This window comes from Mus caroli, chromosome 1, assembly GCF_900094665.2.
Source record: "Mus caroli chromosome 1, CAROLI_EIJ_v1.1, whole genome shotgun sequence".
Classification (NCBI taxonomy): Eukaryota; Metazoa; Chordata; class Mammalia; order Rodentia; family Muridae; genus Mus; species Mus caroli.
Genome location: NC_034570.1, coordinates 34,319,384 through 34,336,539, shown reverse-complemented (window position 1 = coordinate 34,336,539; position 17,156 = coordinate 34,319,384). Strand labels below are relative to the sequence as shown.

The 17,156-nt window shown below is 49.0% G+C and overlaps 1 protein-coding gene across 2 annotated transcripts in view; it reads left to right on the top strand.

Moving 5' to 3' along the window:
- The window catches only part of Rfx8 (RFX family member 8, lacking RFX DNA binding domain), a 56,933-nt gene that overhangs the window by 24,134 nt on the left and 15,643 nt on the right, over nucleotides 1-17,156 (top strand). For both annotated transcript variants that reach the window (XM_021168120.1, XM_021168129.2), the window contains exons 5-11: nucleotides 1,984-2,047; nucleotides 7,543-7,653; nucleotides 9,265-9,342; nucleotides 12,269-12,382; nucleotides 14,091-14,241; nucleotides 14,849-14,907; nucleotides 16,846-17,002. In XM_021168120.1, the coding sequence (XP_021023779.1) occupies nucleotides 1,984-2,047; nucleotides 7,543-7,653; nucleotides 9,265-9,342; nucleotides 12,269-12,382; nucleotides 14,091-14,241; nucleotides 14,849-14,907; nucleotides 16,846-17,002 (734 nt within the window). The remainder of the gene's footprint in view (nucleotides 1-1,983; nucleotides 2,048-7,542; nucleotides 7,654-9,264; nucleotides 9,343-12,268; nucleotides 12,383-14,090; nucleotides 14,242-14,848; nucleotides 14,908-16,845; nucleotides 17,003-17,156) is intronic.

Genomic DNA, 17,156 nt, shown 5'->3' with positions numbered 1-17,156 from the left:
AGAAACAGATGGACAGTTGAATGGATGAATGGTGAGTGGGTGGATGGATGGGCCAGAAGATGAATAGATAAATGGACAGACTGGATGAAGAGAGGGAAGGGGTGGTGGGTGGATAAATGGACCTGAATATCATCTTAGATGTGTTCTTGTATTCATTTCTGCACAGAAAAGATCCAGGAATTCTGTGTTGGCACAATGTAGAATTGTAGAGAAATCGTATTTCCTCCTGTTTCACTGGAAAAAAGCCTAGAGGCAGGTGTGCTGGCCCAGAGTTTGGAGTGATACGCTCCCTCGTGGAGGGGGAGGTGCTGCAGCAGGAAGCTTGTCTTAGGTGCTGGCCAGGAAGCAGAGAATGGAGAAAGCCTAATGCTCGCATGGCTTTCTGCCTTCCCCTCTCTTGATTCAGTTCAAGACTCCATCCCAGGAGATGGTGGTGCCACGTTCAGGCTTGGTCTTCCCTCCTAAGTCCCCTAAGGGGTTCTGGATGCATTCATAGGCACATCCAAAGCTGTGTCTCATTAAGGCCCAGGTGTTCCTAAAGCTAGTCAAGTTGGCGATCGATCCAAGTTCACCATCACAAGCCCACCCTCTTCAACTGGATAGCTGACCACTTTGAAACCATAAAATTCTACCCTTGACCCCATGGGCTCATGGCTGCCCCATAATTCGAAGTGCATTCATTCCAAACCTTCATAGTTTCAACACTGTTCAAAAGTTTAGTCTTCTTTCAGGCTTCAAGTGTGAAGCATACAAGTGCGCTCTCTCTCTCTCTCTCTCTCTCTCACACACACACACACACACACACACACACGCACACAATTCTGTCTCCAACTATAGCTACAGTGAGGCTAACACTGCAATCTATGAAGAGGGGTACAGTTTAGTCCAAAATACAAGCCCTAAATGAAATTCCTAAAACATTCAAATTCTCCTTTTTTCTAGCACTTGTGCAGAATCCACCCTTCTATATCTCTGGGATATGGAGCCCATATCCCATGAGCTATTTGGAATGTCCAAAGTAACATGGATGTTTCAATAACAGTTCTCACCACAGGATGAAGGGTGTGCCTCTCTGAAGGGCTTGTATTCAGGTAGTCTACCACACTTGGGGTTAGAATACTGTGCAGAAACATTATCATTCACATTTATGTATATGTATATATCAAATACTCAGGAGGGAGGACAGACTGGCACCATGACACAAACTTTTAGAAGAGGCTTCTGGGAGGCAGTGAAGCCAGTGCTGGCCAACGCTCCTAGGTGACCTCCTGACCATGGCTCCATGCTCTGAGGAGAGAGACACAATCTAGTCTACAGCTCTGCACTCTCGGGCAAGAGGACTATGCTGACTTGGGTAGATGAAACTTCTAAGCCACGCCTCCTCCTCAGCTCAGCCTTAGCCCTGGGGCAGACAGGGAAGAAAATACCCGCCTCTCTCACACCCAGAGAGGGCACATTTCCTGGTGCAACTGGGACTAAGTCTGTTGTCTACTGTATATGTCTCTTAACACACACGACAGCCCCACAGACATGACAAATGGAGCTTACAGATCTACCATCAACCCCCCAGTTCCTGTGTTCTGTGGAAGCGCGTCCCACTGCATTTATCACCTAACGGCACTCTCGTGTCTGGGTCACTAGTGGGAAACAGCAAATCAGAAAGCAGCAAGACTCCATTTTCACAGTGGGTTTTCTTTTCCCACAGGAATGAAGTTGTGACCTTAATGATGTCAGACCCTTGCTTTTGAAGGGAACAAAGCATTTAAAATTAAACTCCAAGGTTGTCCCAGATACAGAAATAAACTTTTAAAAAAATTCCCAAGCACGTGACAATCACCATATGTACACAGGAACCTGGAGGATGAGTTTTTGATAAAGAGTTTTACCCCAAACAAATAAGCTTGCTGCAGAGGAAATTATGTTCTTGTGTTCTGGGACGGGTATCTTAGTCATACGGTTTCTCTGTTGTCTGTTCTTACACAGTGGCAATCTTATTGCCTTCGGAAAATTTCCCGACTATAGCAACGTTCTCCAGCAGGAAGAAACAGTGAGTATAAAATAGCCGCATTCTAACAAACCCACCAGTATTGGGGATTACATGTCAGCTGTGTCCTTATTCCATCACCCTTTTGGTTTCGCCGTTGAGTGTCCAGCATACATCACTCTCAGCTAGGACAGACCTGGCCCCTGCCCTAGGGGACCACATTGCTCAGCTGCAGTCACTGCAGAGCTGTACTTCTTGAGGGTGCACAGGTGGTTAGTGACTGATTTGCTGCAACATGCCTCTATGGTATTCTCTCAACTCTTAGAATCAGGACATCGGAGCTATTAATAGCCAATCTCTGACACTGTGCGTTAAACCTTACTTTAGTTGGCTAAGACATCATGACAGGACTTTGATCCCATTTCAGCTCAGTTTGCTAAAGCAAATTACTCTAAACTGAGCAGTTTAAACACACTGATGTCTCCTAGTTCCAGGTGGTTCTGGCGAGGGCGCCTGCAGAGCTGTAGACAGCAGGCTGCTTTTGCCGATCCTGGGTAGCAGAGCCTTCTCTGACCTCATATTTGTGAGTGAACCAGTTAATGAATATCCCAGGGTTCCACTTCTAAAGTCTGTTCACAGGTTGATTACAATATCAACATAGGGATTAGAAGGAACACGAATATTGTTGCTAGCAGATACGATCTCACTGACAAGAACCACTTTTTAAAACATTGGGGGGGGGGGTAACTAGTACCCAAAAGTTATAAAGACAAAATCTCATGGCCTTGTGCTGGAAAAGTATTGTCTGTAGTCAGAAAGAAACTGGGGCTGTGTTGAGGGACAGAGAGTCCAGAACTGCAGAAGGGGCTGTGGTGGGTCAGATGTTACCCACGAGGGCTGGTTCCTCCTTTTGAATCCCCTCCAAGTGCCCTGGCAGTCTCTATACTGCCAGGAATTCACTCCAGGACACAGGTCGGCAGAGCAGGCCAGCATCGTGGATGCTCAGCACCTTGGATGCTCAGCAGCTGGCTAAGCATCAGCCATGCTGTGGAAGCAGACTGAGCTGACTGCAGACCCATGGCGTCTGGACTTCTTAGTCTCTGGGTGCTCTTTCTCCTCCCCCAAGTGCTCTGCAGTCATCTCCTTCCTGGTATTGGCAGAAGCTTTCCTAGGAGCCAAGCCATCCTTAGCCACAATTCAGAATGTCTGTTAAAGTCAGATGCAAGAATGCATCAAAAAGTGTAACCATCCAGGGGTCCGGAGAGGTGGCTCAGCAGTTAGAGCACTGGCTGCTCCTCTACAGAACCCAGGTTCCCAGCACTCACATGGCAGCTCACAGCTGTCTGTAACTCCAATTCCTGGGGATCCATGACACGAAGCATGTATATAGTGCTCATACCTGTGCAAGCAGACAAAATACCTATACACAGAAAATAAGATACTATTTATCCGTAAAACTGAGAAGCTAGCCAGAGGAAAGAAGGGGCAAGGTGCTTTATGACTTTTTAAATTTTATTTTATTTTTGGTTTTTTGAGACAGGGCTTCTCTGTGTAGCCCTATGGCTGTCCTGGAACTCACTCTGTAGACCAGGCTGGTCTCAAACTCCGAGATCCTCCAGCCTCTGCCTCCCAAGTGCTGGGATTAAAGGCGTGTGCCACCACTGGCCGGCCTGGCTTGACTTACTTTAATTGGATCCTGTCCTTCCTCTTATCCAGTTAGCTTGACTATTTCACACCCAGCAGCAAGCCTCTTATTTGTCTTCCCTATAGTACCAGGCTCCTGCCTGAGTGCTTTAGCCTGACATTCATTTTAGCTATGACAGCCAGCCAGGGAGAACCTCACAGGTGAGGTGGCCGCTCTAAGACATCAACACAAAGTCAGTGCTCTGAACAACACAGAATGATTGTCTTGTGTCCTGTGGGGCGTGAGTCCCCCCATCAGTTCTCATCAGGCTAAGGTCAAGGTGTCTGTAGAGCAGGTTTCTAACTGCAGGCTGGGGGAATTTTCCAGCATCTAAAGGCCACCTATATTCCTGGGTTTATAGCCCCATACTCTGTCTTCAAAGCCAGCACAGGGTAAGCCAAGTCCTTCTCTGAGCTGAGTTCAGCCATCTGTTTCAAGAACTCTTGTGATTGTTTGACATTCAAGAGAAGATCTCCCTGTGTCAAGATCCTCCGGCCTCGTAAGGTGACAGAGTCACAGTATCTGGAGATTAGAGCGAGGGCGTTCTGGGTCACCGTAGTTCTGCCCGGTACAAAGGGATGCACAGAATCCTTGTTGGGAGAGGATTCACCTTGGGGTGTAGCTTGCATCTGACCTGAGAGGAAGAACTAACAGTGTGGAAGCCTCGAGGACTGGTCTTGACAGATGCCAAGTGTGAAGTGCATGCTAATGCCAGCCTTCGGGATTTGGATTTGATTCAGGAGTGTATGGAACACTATCAAACCTCTTCAGAAGAAGGACAGGACATACTGGGAGGGGTGACAGAATATGTAGAAAGGACAAAAGGCAAGCCAGCAAACTTTCCTGAGAGATGTAACTCAGAACTGGCGCGTAGTGCCTGGGGATTTGGCCACAGTAAGGAGGCATCCCATTGTATCCTCAGGGGTGGACACATACGTTTCTCACTAGTCAGCTCTCTGTTACTGTAACAAAATACCTGCTTTGATCAACTTAAAAGTTGAGAAGGTTTACCTTGGCTCACATTTTGGAACTTTTATAAACGTTTGTGGTTTTGCCCCGCTGCCTCTGGGGCTGTGGTGAAGCAGAGTGTCCTGATATGGAGTGTGTGCTGGGGAAAAGCTGTTCACTTCATGGCTGTGACAGGAAAAAGAAAGAGGAAGAAACCAATTGTTCTACGTTTCAGGCACTCAGGAATTTTCCGATGATGTCTCATGACAATGTACTTTTATATTCTTATAGTCATTTGTATCTCTATACAATTTATCCTTTGAGAATTTCATAATGTATATATTACATTTTCATCATATCTACCCTGCTCCCTCCAGATAGCCTCCAAACACCCTCCTCTTAAGTCCAGTGTGTTCTCTCCATATGCACCCAAGTGAGGACCATTCCCGGTAGCACAAGCAACCTGTCAGTGGCCACATCCCCAGAAAAACGGTGACTCTTCCTCCTCTGGCAGCCATCAAATGCCAATAGCTCCTAAGCTAGGGATAGGGCCTGGTGAGCCCCTCCTGCATCCACACTGGATGCTTGGACGGCTCCATCTTTTGTGTGTTTGTGTAGCTGTGAGCTCATGAGCCCAACGGCCACGTTACATTCAGAAGACAGCAGTTCATGGCGCTCCTCCCTACCCTCTGGCTCTTACTTTTTTTTTTTCCTCACCCCTTTCTGAGATGTTCCCTGAGCCTTGCAGGGGGTAACTGATTGATAGAGAAGTCCGGTCTGGCACTGAAAAGCCATCAGTGTCCTGACACTACACTATAGCGTGACATCTGGGTGGCAATACAGTCATTTGTCATGTTGAAATAGAGAACATGGATGGTCTCTGAATAAAAGGAGAGAGGGAAAGGAAGGGAGGAGAAAGGAAGAAAAGAAAAGAAGGAGGGAGGAAAAGAAAATAGAGAGCCTACCTAGGGTGTCTAGGTGGTGAGAGTTGGGTCTGAAATTGTATCTCAGGCACGCACAGAAACAGCCAGGCACAGCTGTGCATGTCTGTAAAACCAGCATTAAGGAGCAGAGACAGGAGGATTTGGCTGGCTCATTGGCCATCAAGCCTAGACAAAACATAGAGCTTCCAGTTCAGTGAGAGACCCTGTTTTGAGGCAAGAAGCTGGACAACAGAGGAAGATGCCTGGCATCCCACCTTCTCCTCCACACGGGAGCTCATGTGTGCAACACACATGCATATGTGCACACACACACACCTGCCTACATTTATAGCTGTCGCCCAGTGTGTTCTTAGAAAAGTGTTTGAAGCGCTAGATTTCTGGCCTCCTCCAAGTCATCCAGGGACGAGGAATCTGGCTCCCTAGCACCAGGACGTGGTTTCAGAACTGCACTTTGAGAAACCACACTTTGCTTTGGGAACGGCAGCAGCAGCGGCAGCCAGAGAGCAGATATATCCAGGTCAGTCTGGACTTTGGAGCAGGTGGCCTAACTGGGCTGTCACCGTGAGAAGCTGCTCAGGGCTAGAACGGATGGTCGAGTACCTCAGCACCCCCCACAGACCAGACAACAGTGTACACTGGGGTGGGGCACAGGCAGCATCCGTGGAAGGAAGTCTTGAGCATCACCCTCAACACTCCTGCCCCGTGTGTGTCACAGAGTCCTCCAGGAGGGGTGTGGATGCAGCACGCTGGAAACACGGAACTCACAGCACGCATTTCGCGAAGTTCAGGGTCAGGTGCTCAGAGTTCAGGAGCAATGGCTGCTGGGCAGTATCCCCAACTCTCTAATCCTCAGGGTAGGTCTCGGTAATAACCAGGGGCATCACAAAGAGCTCACTTTGATGATGATGGGATGATGGCTGAGCACAACCATCTGCCCTGAGGAAGGGTGCCTGGGAGTTCAAAGAAGCTGCTGACCCCCAGGAGCCAAAACCCTGAGAGACCAGCAAGTAGCTGAGCTCAGCCAGATGCATGTAGGAACTGAGGAAGCCACTGCTGGGGTGTGAAATGCTGACCCTGAAGCTGCCAGAATTCCACAGCAGAAGTGAGCAGATGGTAAAAGGAGAGAGATTAAAAAGTCTCAGTTCTGTGTGGCTGACTTTGCATCAAAGCACCATCAGTGGGACTCATGGCAGCCCTTTGTATTCCAAGGAAATCTTTCAAAAGTCCTCGAGAAATCATTTCAAATAGAATTGGTGTGGTCAGGCCCTAGCGGGTCCCTCCCCTGCCGGTCAGCGCTGTGAGGAGGGCCCGAGATCCTTTACCCTTCTGGGTTTTTTTTGGGGGGGGGGGTTTAGTCTGAAATTTGTCATTCAGAAATGAAGTCAGTAACTTGCATTTTCCTGTCAGCCCAGGGTTCCTGACAGGACAGGACTCCATTTTATTTCAGGGAGCAACGATTCAACAGATGAAGGTTCTAGAAATACCTAGCAACATCAGGCTGCTCATATTTGTATTGAGCATGATGATTCTTTTAGCTCTTGACTGTAACTCAGAACTTTCCACCACCACCACCGAGAGTGATATGCTTGGACAACATATTAAAGCCTAAAGCCCTCCCTTTGTAGTGAACAGTATTTTTGTTTTGTTTTGTTTGTTTGTTTGTTTTCTCGAGACAGGGTTTCTCTGTATAGCTCTGGCTGTCCTGGAACTCACTCTGTAGACCAGGCTGGCCTTGAACTCAGAAATCCACCTGCCTCTGCCTCCCGAGTGCTGGGATTAAAGGCGTGCACCACCACACCCGGCTGTAGTGAACTGTATTATAGGAGCCATTATCACTGTAACAAAATATGAGGGGAAGTTGCAGAAACACCACATTCAAGACTGTGTGGTAACTTCGAGTAACCTGTGACTGCAACTTCATTTATGTGGCCAGGGGATGCATTTTATTTTAAAGAAACAATCATGGTATAAATGACTTCCAGTGTGAAAATCATTCACCAATAAAGACGGACCCGATGGGCTCACCTGTGTCTCCATTCAGAAGATGTCCAGTCTGGGAACAAGAGCTGGCAAACAAGTACTCCTGTAAGCTGGTAGGTCTGCGCCCCAAGGGGTGTGGGTCTCACATCAGTGCCCTCTTATTTTGCCTGTGGTGTGGTCATCGCCCCGGAGAACTGCCTCCTTACTCTCAGACTCAGGAGGGCCAGCATTCCTCCGGGGCCTGAAAATGGATGTCTTCCCTCAGAGCTGGTGGCAGGCCCCCTGGGACTGCTGTCATTCCTCCTCTGAAGTGAGGGCTTCCCCCATGAAAGAAGGGACTAGAAAAGGGAAGCAGATCCCTGGCTCCTCTAAGAACTGGAGCTGGGAAGTAATACGGGTGCCAGCGTTCAGGAACCCGGGTGTCAGCCGTCGGGGTCTTTGGAACACTGGTGCAATCACAAGCAGGCGCTTCGCCAGCTTGAGGGTCAGGACTCAGAACCTGTCAGCCAGGCAACGTTGAGCACAGAGGTACAGGTCTAAAATCTCAGCGCCACAGTGAATCGCTGTTCACTTGCCAGCTAGCCTAGCCACAGTGGTCCCAGGTTCAGTGCTACCCTGTCTCAAGGAATGAGGTGAAAGTGATAGAGGGGACACTTAGTGCCCTCCTTGGGTCTATGTAAGCACACACAGGCATAACACACACACACACACACACACACACACACACACCACCACCACCACCAACAACAACAACAATCCTCAAAAAGAGGAAGTCCACAAGCTGGCTCAGCAGACTTACCACCAAGCCTGACAGCCTAGGCTCAATCCCTAGGACTCACACAGTAGGAGAGAGCCTCCTCTGCCTCACACATGTGCTGTGTCATGCATGTTCCCATATATACCCACATGCATGAATATGACCTCACACATGTGCTATGCCATGCATGTTCCCATATATACCCACATGCATGAATATGACCTCACACATGTGCTATGCAATGCATGTTCCCATATATGCCCACACCCATGAATATGACCTCACACATGTGCTGTGCCATGCATGTTCCCATATATATCTACACACATGAATATGACCTCGAATAACTGCCATAAAGGTTCCCATATATATCCACATGCACGAATATGACCTCACACGTGTGCTGTGCCATGCATGTTCCCATATACGCTCACACCCATAACTATGACCTCACATATGTACTGTGCCATGCATGTTCCCATATATATTCACATTCATGAATGTGACCTTACACATGTGCTGTGCCATGCATGTTCCCATATACACCCACATGCATGGATAAATGCATACAAAAATCCTTTAAAGATTTTAAGGGTGGAACATTATAGATGAAGACACTAGATGTCTGCCTCTGGCCTCTGCACATGCATGTACATGTTCACGACATACAAGTACACATACACACAAAACACATACAAAAAACCATATTACACACCCTCAAAAGTTAAAGTGCTAGAACTGACCCTGTCAGTGTGTGAGTTGCCACCGCAAACCTGAAGTGCCATGAGCTGTCAGGAGGTTGTGCTGACTCCATGCACACAGCACAGGCCGGGTGAAAAGCCTGGCTACTGTCACTGTCACGCCAGAGCTGTGACAAGATTGGCCCTAGAGAACAGACCCCCTGGGTCTCTCAGGATGATTGTTTGTGAAGGCCCAACAGAGGAGCTAACACTCATTGCCTTCCTAGGTGGTCTTTCTTGCTGATGAATACTGCAACTACTGTCGAGACATTTTACAGAATGTGAGGAACCAAGAACTGGAGAAGGTAGGCTTTTATCTATGAAATACAGGCGCTTATGACCGGCTGTCAACCACTTAACTTGATAGGACCCCTCCAGGGACAGCAAGAGCTAGCCCATTGCATCAAAATAGCTCATTGAGCTGGTCTGGTCACCGGTGAGTTCTGGAAAGTGGTCTTGTCTCGGCTTAGTCATTTGGAAATTCTCAGAGGTTCTGTCACGATGCTTGAAGAACAGATTCAGCTCTGCCTGAGTAGAATGTAGGTAGTAATACCGACCTCTTCCCCAGTGATGCCTGCCACATCGTATCAAGATGTGGCAAAAGAAAGGGACTCTGAGGCAGGTGATCGATCTGGCACGGATGGGTGTTGCAGATTTTATTGTAGAACTAGTGACAGCTCAGTGACATATCACCTTCCTATAGGGTGAAGCTCTGAGGTCTCCCCATTACACAAGGAGGGGTGTAAACTGAATGTGGGAAACACATTTTAAAATTAGAGTTTATCTAGCCTGTTGTGAGCCTGACTCAGTGCAGTCAGTGGACAGTGTTCAGGACTCAGCTCTGTCCTGCCAGCATGTGGGAATCAGGGATGGAACTCAAGAACCCACGCTCGGCAGGACACACTGAGCCATTCCGACTGCCTGGACTTTACTCCTCTATGTATGAGATAAGAATCCAGAGAAGCAAGGGCACATTCAAATGGGAGCTTTCCTGATGCTTCCGGTATCTAAGCATTTCAGCTTTGAGCGACAAGGCTCTCAGCGTGAGCACACACGCCGTGGAGCCAGAGTGAAGCATTGCAGAGTGGGAGACACCAGTGTGCCCCTCTCTGTCTCTGCAGCATTGTGATGCCAAGCCTCTCACAGCTTCCTTCTGCTCAGCAGATACTTGCTTAAATCATGTCCTGTGACAGCTCTGTTTCTGGGACTAGAAAGGCATTTTCCACAAGGCTTGAGGAATGTGTAATTTGGTAATGAGGGGAACAACGTTACACAGTAAGGCTGACGAGTCCTGCTCTTGTCCGTTAGTCACCCCTTCCCGACTGATGTGTTAGTCAGCAACTGTTAACTCCCACAGAATACCCAAGATAAGAAACTTAAAACGCAGGGATACTGGCTTTAATTTATGGTCTGGGGAATTTCGGCCCATGTCTGCTTGGCACTGCCCACCGGTTTGCATCTGTGAAGAGGCAGGGAGCAAGCATCAGAACAGCATGTTCCTCCTGGGCGAGACACCGAGAAAGAGGAAGAGCCCGAGGTCTCATCATCCTCTGAAAGCTCACAGCCCCGGTGGCCGGGATGCTGCCTACTAGGCCTAACTCCTAAATGTGCCACCACCTCCGATTAGCACATCAGCCAAGGACCACGCCTTTAAGCAGTGGGCCATGGGGAAACACTGTAGATTCAAACTATAACAATTATTATAAACAAAATGCCTAGGAAGGGCTTCTTTATAAAGAGAAAGTTTATTTTGGGTCACAGTTTTAAAGGTTGAAGGTCTAAGGATGATAGCTTTCTTGTTGGCAGCCTAGAGCAACACAGCAGCTCGTGTGTGTGTGTGTGTGTGTGTGCATGTGTGTCTGTCCATCTGTCTGTCTCATCTTCTGATGGAGTCATGAGCATCCAGTCATCAGACCTCTACCTCGATGGCCTTCTGTAATGCAAGGCAGTTCAGTCCAGGCAATCACAGGATCAGGTAGAGGGAATACACTGGAGGAAACACTTGTGTTTCTTACTCACTAATGAGCAGGAGCAGGGAGCTTGGAACATAGGTAGCCAACCAGGCTATGAGTGGACAGCTTTCCTGAATCTACCTGGACAAGTCTGTCAGCGTTCCTGACACAGATCCCAAGTCATGGTCCTCCTGGTGGCTCTCACTACCTGGCCAGGAATCACTTCTGGCCTGGGGTTCCTGGATACGTTAGGATGTCCCTGCCCATGGAAATCCCACAGGACAGGAGCCTTATCTAGAGAAATGGCTCAGTGGTTAAGAGCACTAGCTGCTTTTGTGGAAGACCTGAGTCCACTTCCCAGCACCAGCATGGTGGCTCACAGCTGTAACTCCTGCTCTGGGGGCTCAGAGGCCTTCTTCTGACTCTGTAGGCATGCACACAAATATATGTGTGTGTGCGCACACACACACAGAATTAATAATAAACCTTTAAAGGAGGTGGGTGGTTTTTATCAGCTGGCAGCTGCCAATCTAGTTCAAAAATTGGAATCTGGAAACAGGCAAATAAAACAGAAAAAGAAGGAACCTGACTTTTGGCCCCTTGATGTGTCCCCTACTTGATCTCTGAGAGGGGCTCCTGTGGCTTCACAGCTGGTGCTGAGGAGTTAGGCACGAGGAGCAGTACTCTTACCTTTTTTTTTTTTTTTTTTTTTTTTTGAGCTGGAAAAAGAGCGAAGTGATCAGTCAGTCAGTGAGCTTTTCTTCTCAACCCTAGATAAGGCCCCTGTAGCCTTCATCTTATGGTAATCAACCAGGGCCCCCTGGTGGCCAGAAACAGCTTTCCCTGTAGGAGGTTTCCTAGTGGAGGGCCAAGGCAGAGGGGTCTGCTTTGGTTGCTAAAGAGAGGTGTTTCCTCTGGAGAGATGGCCCAGAGGTTAAGAGAGGTGACTACTCTTCCAGAAGACTCAGGTTCAATTCCCAGCACCCACATGGTGGCTCACCACTGTCTATAACTCCAGTTCCAGGAGATCTGACACCTCATACAAACGTAAGTGCAGGCAAAACGCCAGTGCCCACCAACTAAGAAGAGTAGTTTCCAAGCACAGCCTGTGAAGCCGATAGCATAGCTTTGCATGCGCTGGTGTGAGGCCTTGCCATGGCCTGTGGGGCCACTGACTATGTAGGGGTGAGGCCCACAAGGCCCTGCAGGGTCACTGACTATGGGGCTGAGGCCCACAAGGCACAGCCTGGGTTTCTGATGATATGTTCTGTCACATCAGGTGGAGGATTTAATCACATCCTTCTGGAAATCTCGGCAGCAAGACACAGTCATGCTCATGTCTCTGCCTGACGTGCGCCAGCTCTTAGGATGCTATGACATGCAGCTGTATAAGGTGGGTGGACCCTTGACTCCCCTGGGCATCCCTTCTAGAAACAAATTCCAGTAGTCAGGTGAGAACAGCACCCCCAATACACACTAGCCCACAACAGCACCCCCAATACACACCAGCACAGAACAGCACCCCCAATACACACCAGCACAGAACAACACCCTAATACACACCAGCACAGAACACACCCCATAAACATACCAGCCCAGATCAGCATATCCCAATACATATGCCAGCCCAGAGCAGCACCCCCTAATACATACTAACCCAGAACAGCACACCCCAATATACATACCATACCAGAACAGCACCTCCAATACCCACCAGCCCAGAATAGCACCTCCAAGACACACCAGCCCAGAACAGCACCTCCAAGACATACCAGCCCAGAACAGCATACCACAATACACACAAACCTGTGTACAATGGACGGGGCCTTTTACCTTTTGCTCTTTTAAATTTCCTCACACACAGAACATAATGACCCATGATTCAGATTTTAGCCCATTTTTTTTTCTGAACATTTCAACCAAAGATGTGTTCTCTCCCCCCACCCCTCTCTCTGCATATATATAATTTGTTGGAAACAGGACCCCTTGATGTAATCAAAGCTGGCTTTGAACTTACAATCCTCCTGCCTCAGTCTCTGGAGTACTGGGATTATAGGTGTTCCCAGGCCAGTCTTTTTAAAAGGCATTTTCAGCCGGGCGTGGTGGCGCACGCCTTTAATCCCAGCACTCGGGAGGCAGAGGCAGGCGGATTTCTGAGTTCGAGGCCAGCCTGGTCTACAAAGTGAGTGCCAGGACAGCCAGGGCTACACAGAGAAACCCTGTCTCGAAAAAACCAAAAAAAATAAAAAATAAAAAAAAAAAAAATAAAAGGCATTTTCAGGGGGCTGGAGAGATGACTCAGAGGCTAGGAGCACTGACTGCTCTTCCAAAAGACTCAGGATCGATTCCCAGCACCCACATGGCGGTTCACAACCTTCTGTAGTTCTAGTTCCAGGGAATTTATGCCATCTTCTAAGTCTCCTCAGGCACTGCACACATGCATTCAGGCTAACACTAATACACATAAAACAAATAACATCCAGAAAAGAAGATGTTTCAGAATGCAGAGCCATGGCTGATCACTCTGAGGCAGCGCCGCTGCCAGGCTGGCTCTGCTCAGGAACGCCAGGCTCTGGAGCACTTAGAAGGTCAGGTGGACATCGGTTCTGAGGTGGAATTGTCCTTGCTCATCAAAGTCCCACTGGTTAGGACTTAGGGAGCTCCTGCTTCTAGTTTGTCACCACAGATGTAGAATAAACGGGCTGACTGACTCAGCTCTTAAAAATGTTGGTCCTGACCCTCTGCATTCGCCAGAGTGGGCGTGGTGTTGTTGCTTGCTTTGTTTTGGCTCTGGGTTTTGTTTGCTTACTTTAATGGAATCAGGGCCTACACTGAGGGTATGCCCCAGTGGCATATGCACAAGGCCTTGGGTTCCATCCACAGAATGTGGGGTGAGGGTGGGGGAGATTCCATACTGAAATACTGAGCTGCCAGATCCAGCACACACCAGGTGGCAGGGTGTCCTGTGCTGGAAGCAGTGGCTGCATTAGGTCATTAGTGACCTCTCTCAGACCTGCCATGACCTAGCCTGTCTCTGGGTCGCTTGTCGAAAGCCCCTGCCCTCACAGGCCAAGCCACTCTGTTCGCTTCTTTCTCTGTAGGGCCTGGAAGACATGCTGCTCCCCGACTTCCTGGAGGACGTTAGTATCCAGTACCTGAAATCTGTCCGGCTGTTTAGTAAGAGATTTAAACTGTGGCTTCTCGGTGCTCTGGAAGGGTTTCCTGCCATCTTACAGATCTCTAAGCTCAAAGGTAGAGTTCCACACAAAGCGTGAATTCTGTACGGCGAGGATAAATGTACCGCATCATGTCCCGAGCAGCTCACAAACAGCTGAGATGCATTCCTCGCTTGCTTCTGAGCAATGGATAACATACAGGCCACAAGTCCAGCATAGGGCAGTGGCAGATCTCATCTAGTCAGGGCTTGTTCTCTGGTTCAGAGACAGTCTGTCAGCTTTGCCCTCATATTAAGGGAGAGGCAAGGACTCTTTCTGAGGTCTCCTCTTTTAGGAGCACCAATCTCTTCAGGAGAGTTCTGAGTTTGCGAAGAGTTTGCTTTATCGGGCAGCTCCTCTCAGTACTGTCACTGTGGGGTGGTGCTTCACCTCATGAATAAGAGGAACACCAGGCAGATAATAGGATTCTACATGTCTCTGCCACACAGGCTTATATTGGGCATGCTGCCCCTAGCAGAATCCCTAAGCCACTGGGAAAGGTGCTGGCGGATGGGCGAGGAAGAGCAGGCACAGACTGAGGCCAGACAGCTTTGCTGCTTAGCCTCGGGGCCCTGCCCTACCACCTGCACAGAGGAGCTAGAGTGGGCAGCACCAGTAATGGCCCTGTGTGTTATCCTTCACAGAAGTCACTGGATTCGTCAAAAGACTCAGGAGAAAGACGTACCTTTCCAACATGGCGAAGGTATGTTGCAGCTCCCTGAAGGTTCCTGAGGCAAGCCTCGAAGGTCAACACACTGCAGTCCCTGCAGGCAGGCAGGAAGCCCTTTCACCCCACCCACAGGCAGAGGGCAGACAGGAGAACCCATGGTGCAATGCTGGAAGCCCACCCTTGCCCTGAAAGGCTCCAGTCATCTCTGATCTCTACACAGGAGAGAATACAAGGCAGGCAGCATCTAGTAAACATGGGAGAGATGCGCCTAGGGATGCTGGCCTGGGCTGGCTGGTGTCAGAGGTAAAAAGGTATCATAGCAGGCCCCTGACAGACAGGTGGACAGACAGACAGATTCCTTCCCCTCTACACGTGTCCCTCTGAACTCCGCATGTCTGGGGTTCCAGTCTCCTCAGTGCTGAGCCTTTGTCTACAGCGTTGACTTTGTAGCTGACATGTCAGACACCATGTCTCTCAACCTGTGGGTTTCGAACCCTTTGAGGTCACGTATCAGCTATTTACATTACAGTTCACAATAGTAGAAAAAGTACAGTTTTGAGATAATAATGAAAATAATGTTGTGGTTGGGGGTCACCACAACATGAGGAACTGTATTAAAGGGTTGCAGCATTAGGAAGGGTGAGAACCACCGTGCTAGAGGATGGTGACATGATTCTGTCCTCCTGGATGTTTAAGTTGTTCTCCATGGGCTCAACCTACCTCTCACTGAAAATGGTTCCAAGGTCTTTGACAGTTGCATCTGTACTGTGTGTGGACAGTCATCCCTTGTCATTGTCCCCTGGACAATACCATGCAATAGCTATGCACACAGGGTGTACTGTACCAGGTGCCCCAAGTCCTCCAGAGATGGTCTAAGCTGTCTGTACAAAAGACTGTTTGGACTGTGAGCAAACACTACGTAGGTAAGGGACCTGAGCATCCACAAAACTTGGCATCCATTTCATCCCGCCCACAAGCAGAAGGGACCCCAGGCCTCATGGCACTCAGCAAGATCCCACCCTGTCCCTTGCCCTGAAAAGTTCCAGTCTCCTCAGTTCTCTCTGTACACTGGCATCAAGGAAAAATCCCCAAATTGGTGCCAAGGGGCAGTGGTATGATGCCAGACCCTGGATGTGGGCCTAAGTCCATCAGAGCTGGAGAGGAGCTTACCAGATCCTCTGTGAACCAGCCCATCCATTAGCACCCAGCATTTCTTGGGCTCTTGGCTGGTCCTCAAGCCATCCCGGGCTGCATACACTTACATGGGCCCATCTGGCAGTGACTATGGTCCTTGATCTTACCCCACCAGAGTTGCGCGTTTGAGCTCTAAAGTGAACCCACTCTGGGCCAGTCTCTGCTCTTATGAGTCCTTGAGGACATTTACTTACGTCCCCAATGCTGTTTCCTCCTCTGGAACATGGAGATTGCTGTAGTTTAGGGATGACCAAGTGCCTATTCTATGAAGTCACAAAATGAAAAGGTTTCTGTCATCCCCCCTTGACTGCTCAGTAAATCAGCTCCAGAAGGCTAAATTCATGCTTGAAGATTCCCAACAGAAAGCAGAGAGACAGAGCAGGGATGCAGCTCAGAGACGGTGAATGTTTGTGGTGTGCAGGACCCAGAGGGTGACTTCAGAGCAAGGAAAAGAGGTAGAGAGGAGAGAAGGCAGGCTTCTGACCCCACAGCTGCCTGCTTAGGGTCAAGGACAATGTTATAAGATACTGACCAGTTACCCCTCACTTTCCTTCCTAGAGTAACCTGGGCCTGGGTGTGGGTACTGGGGAAGAGGAAGCTTAGCAGCCCCACATGGGGAGCTAGAAGGTGTCATGTCATTTGAGGTTGGATGTTAGTCCCCACAGCCACTGTTCCTACCTACCCCCTCAACAATAACAGGATGCTCTGTGATGTCCAGGTGGGATCAGCAATGGGAATGCGACACAAATTGATCATTACCCTTCTCTTCATCCTTAGACAATGAAAATGGTCCTGAAGAACAGCAGGAGAATCGGCCTCTTGAAGTCAGACCTTCGTGCCATCATCAGAGAAGGCACTCTGGATATTTCGAAGAAGGTCCTGGAAGGTGACTCAGACCATGAAGAGGAGCCAGAGAGCCACACAGAGATGAAATGTAAGCCTCCTTCACACTCTCCATTTGGGGTGTCACTGGGAAGGTGTCCCGACATCACTACAGCAGAATAGTTACCTAGTTGAAGGTGCTCACACTTGTCTTCCTGTAGAGGGCGACAGGCAACCCAGGAACTCCCCAAGAGCAGTGGTTCTCA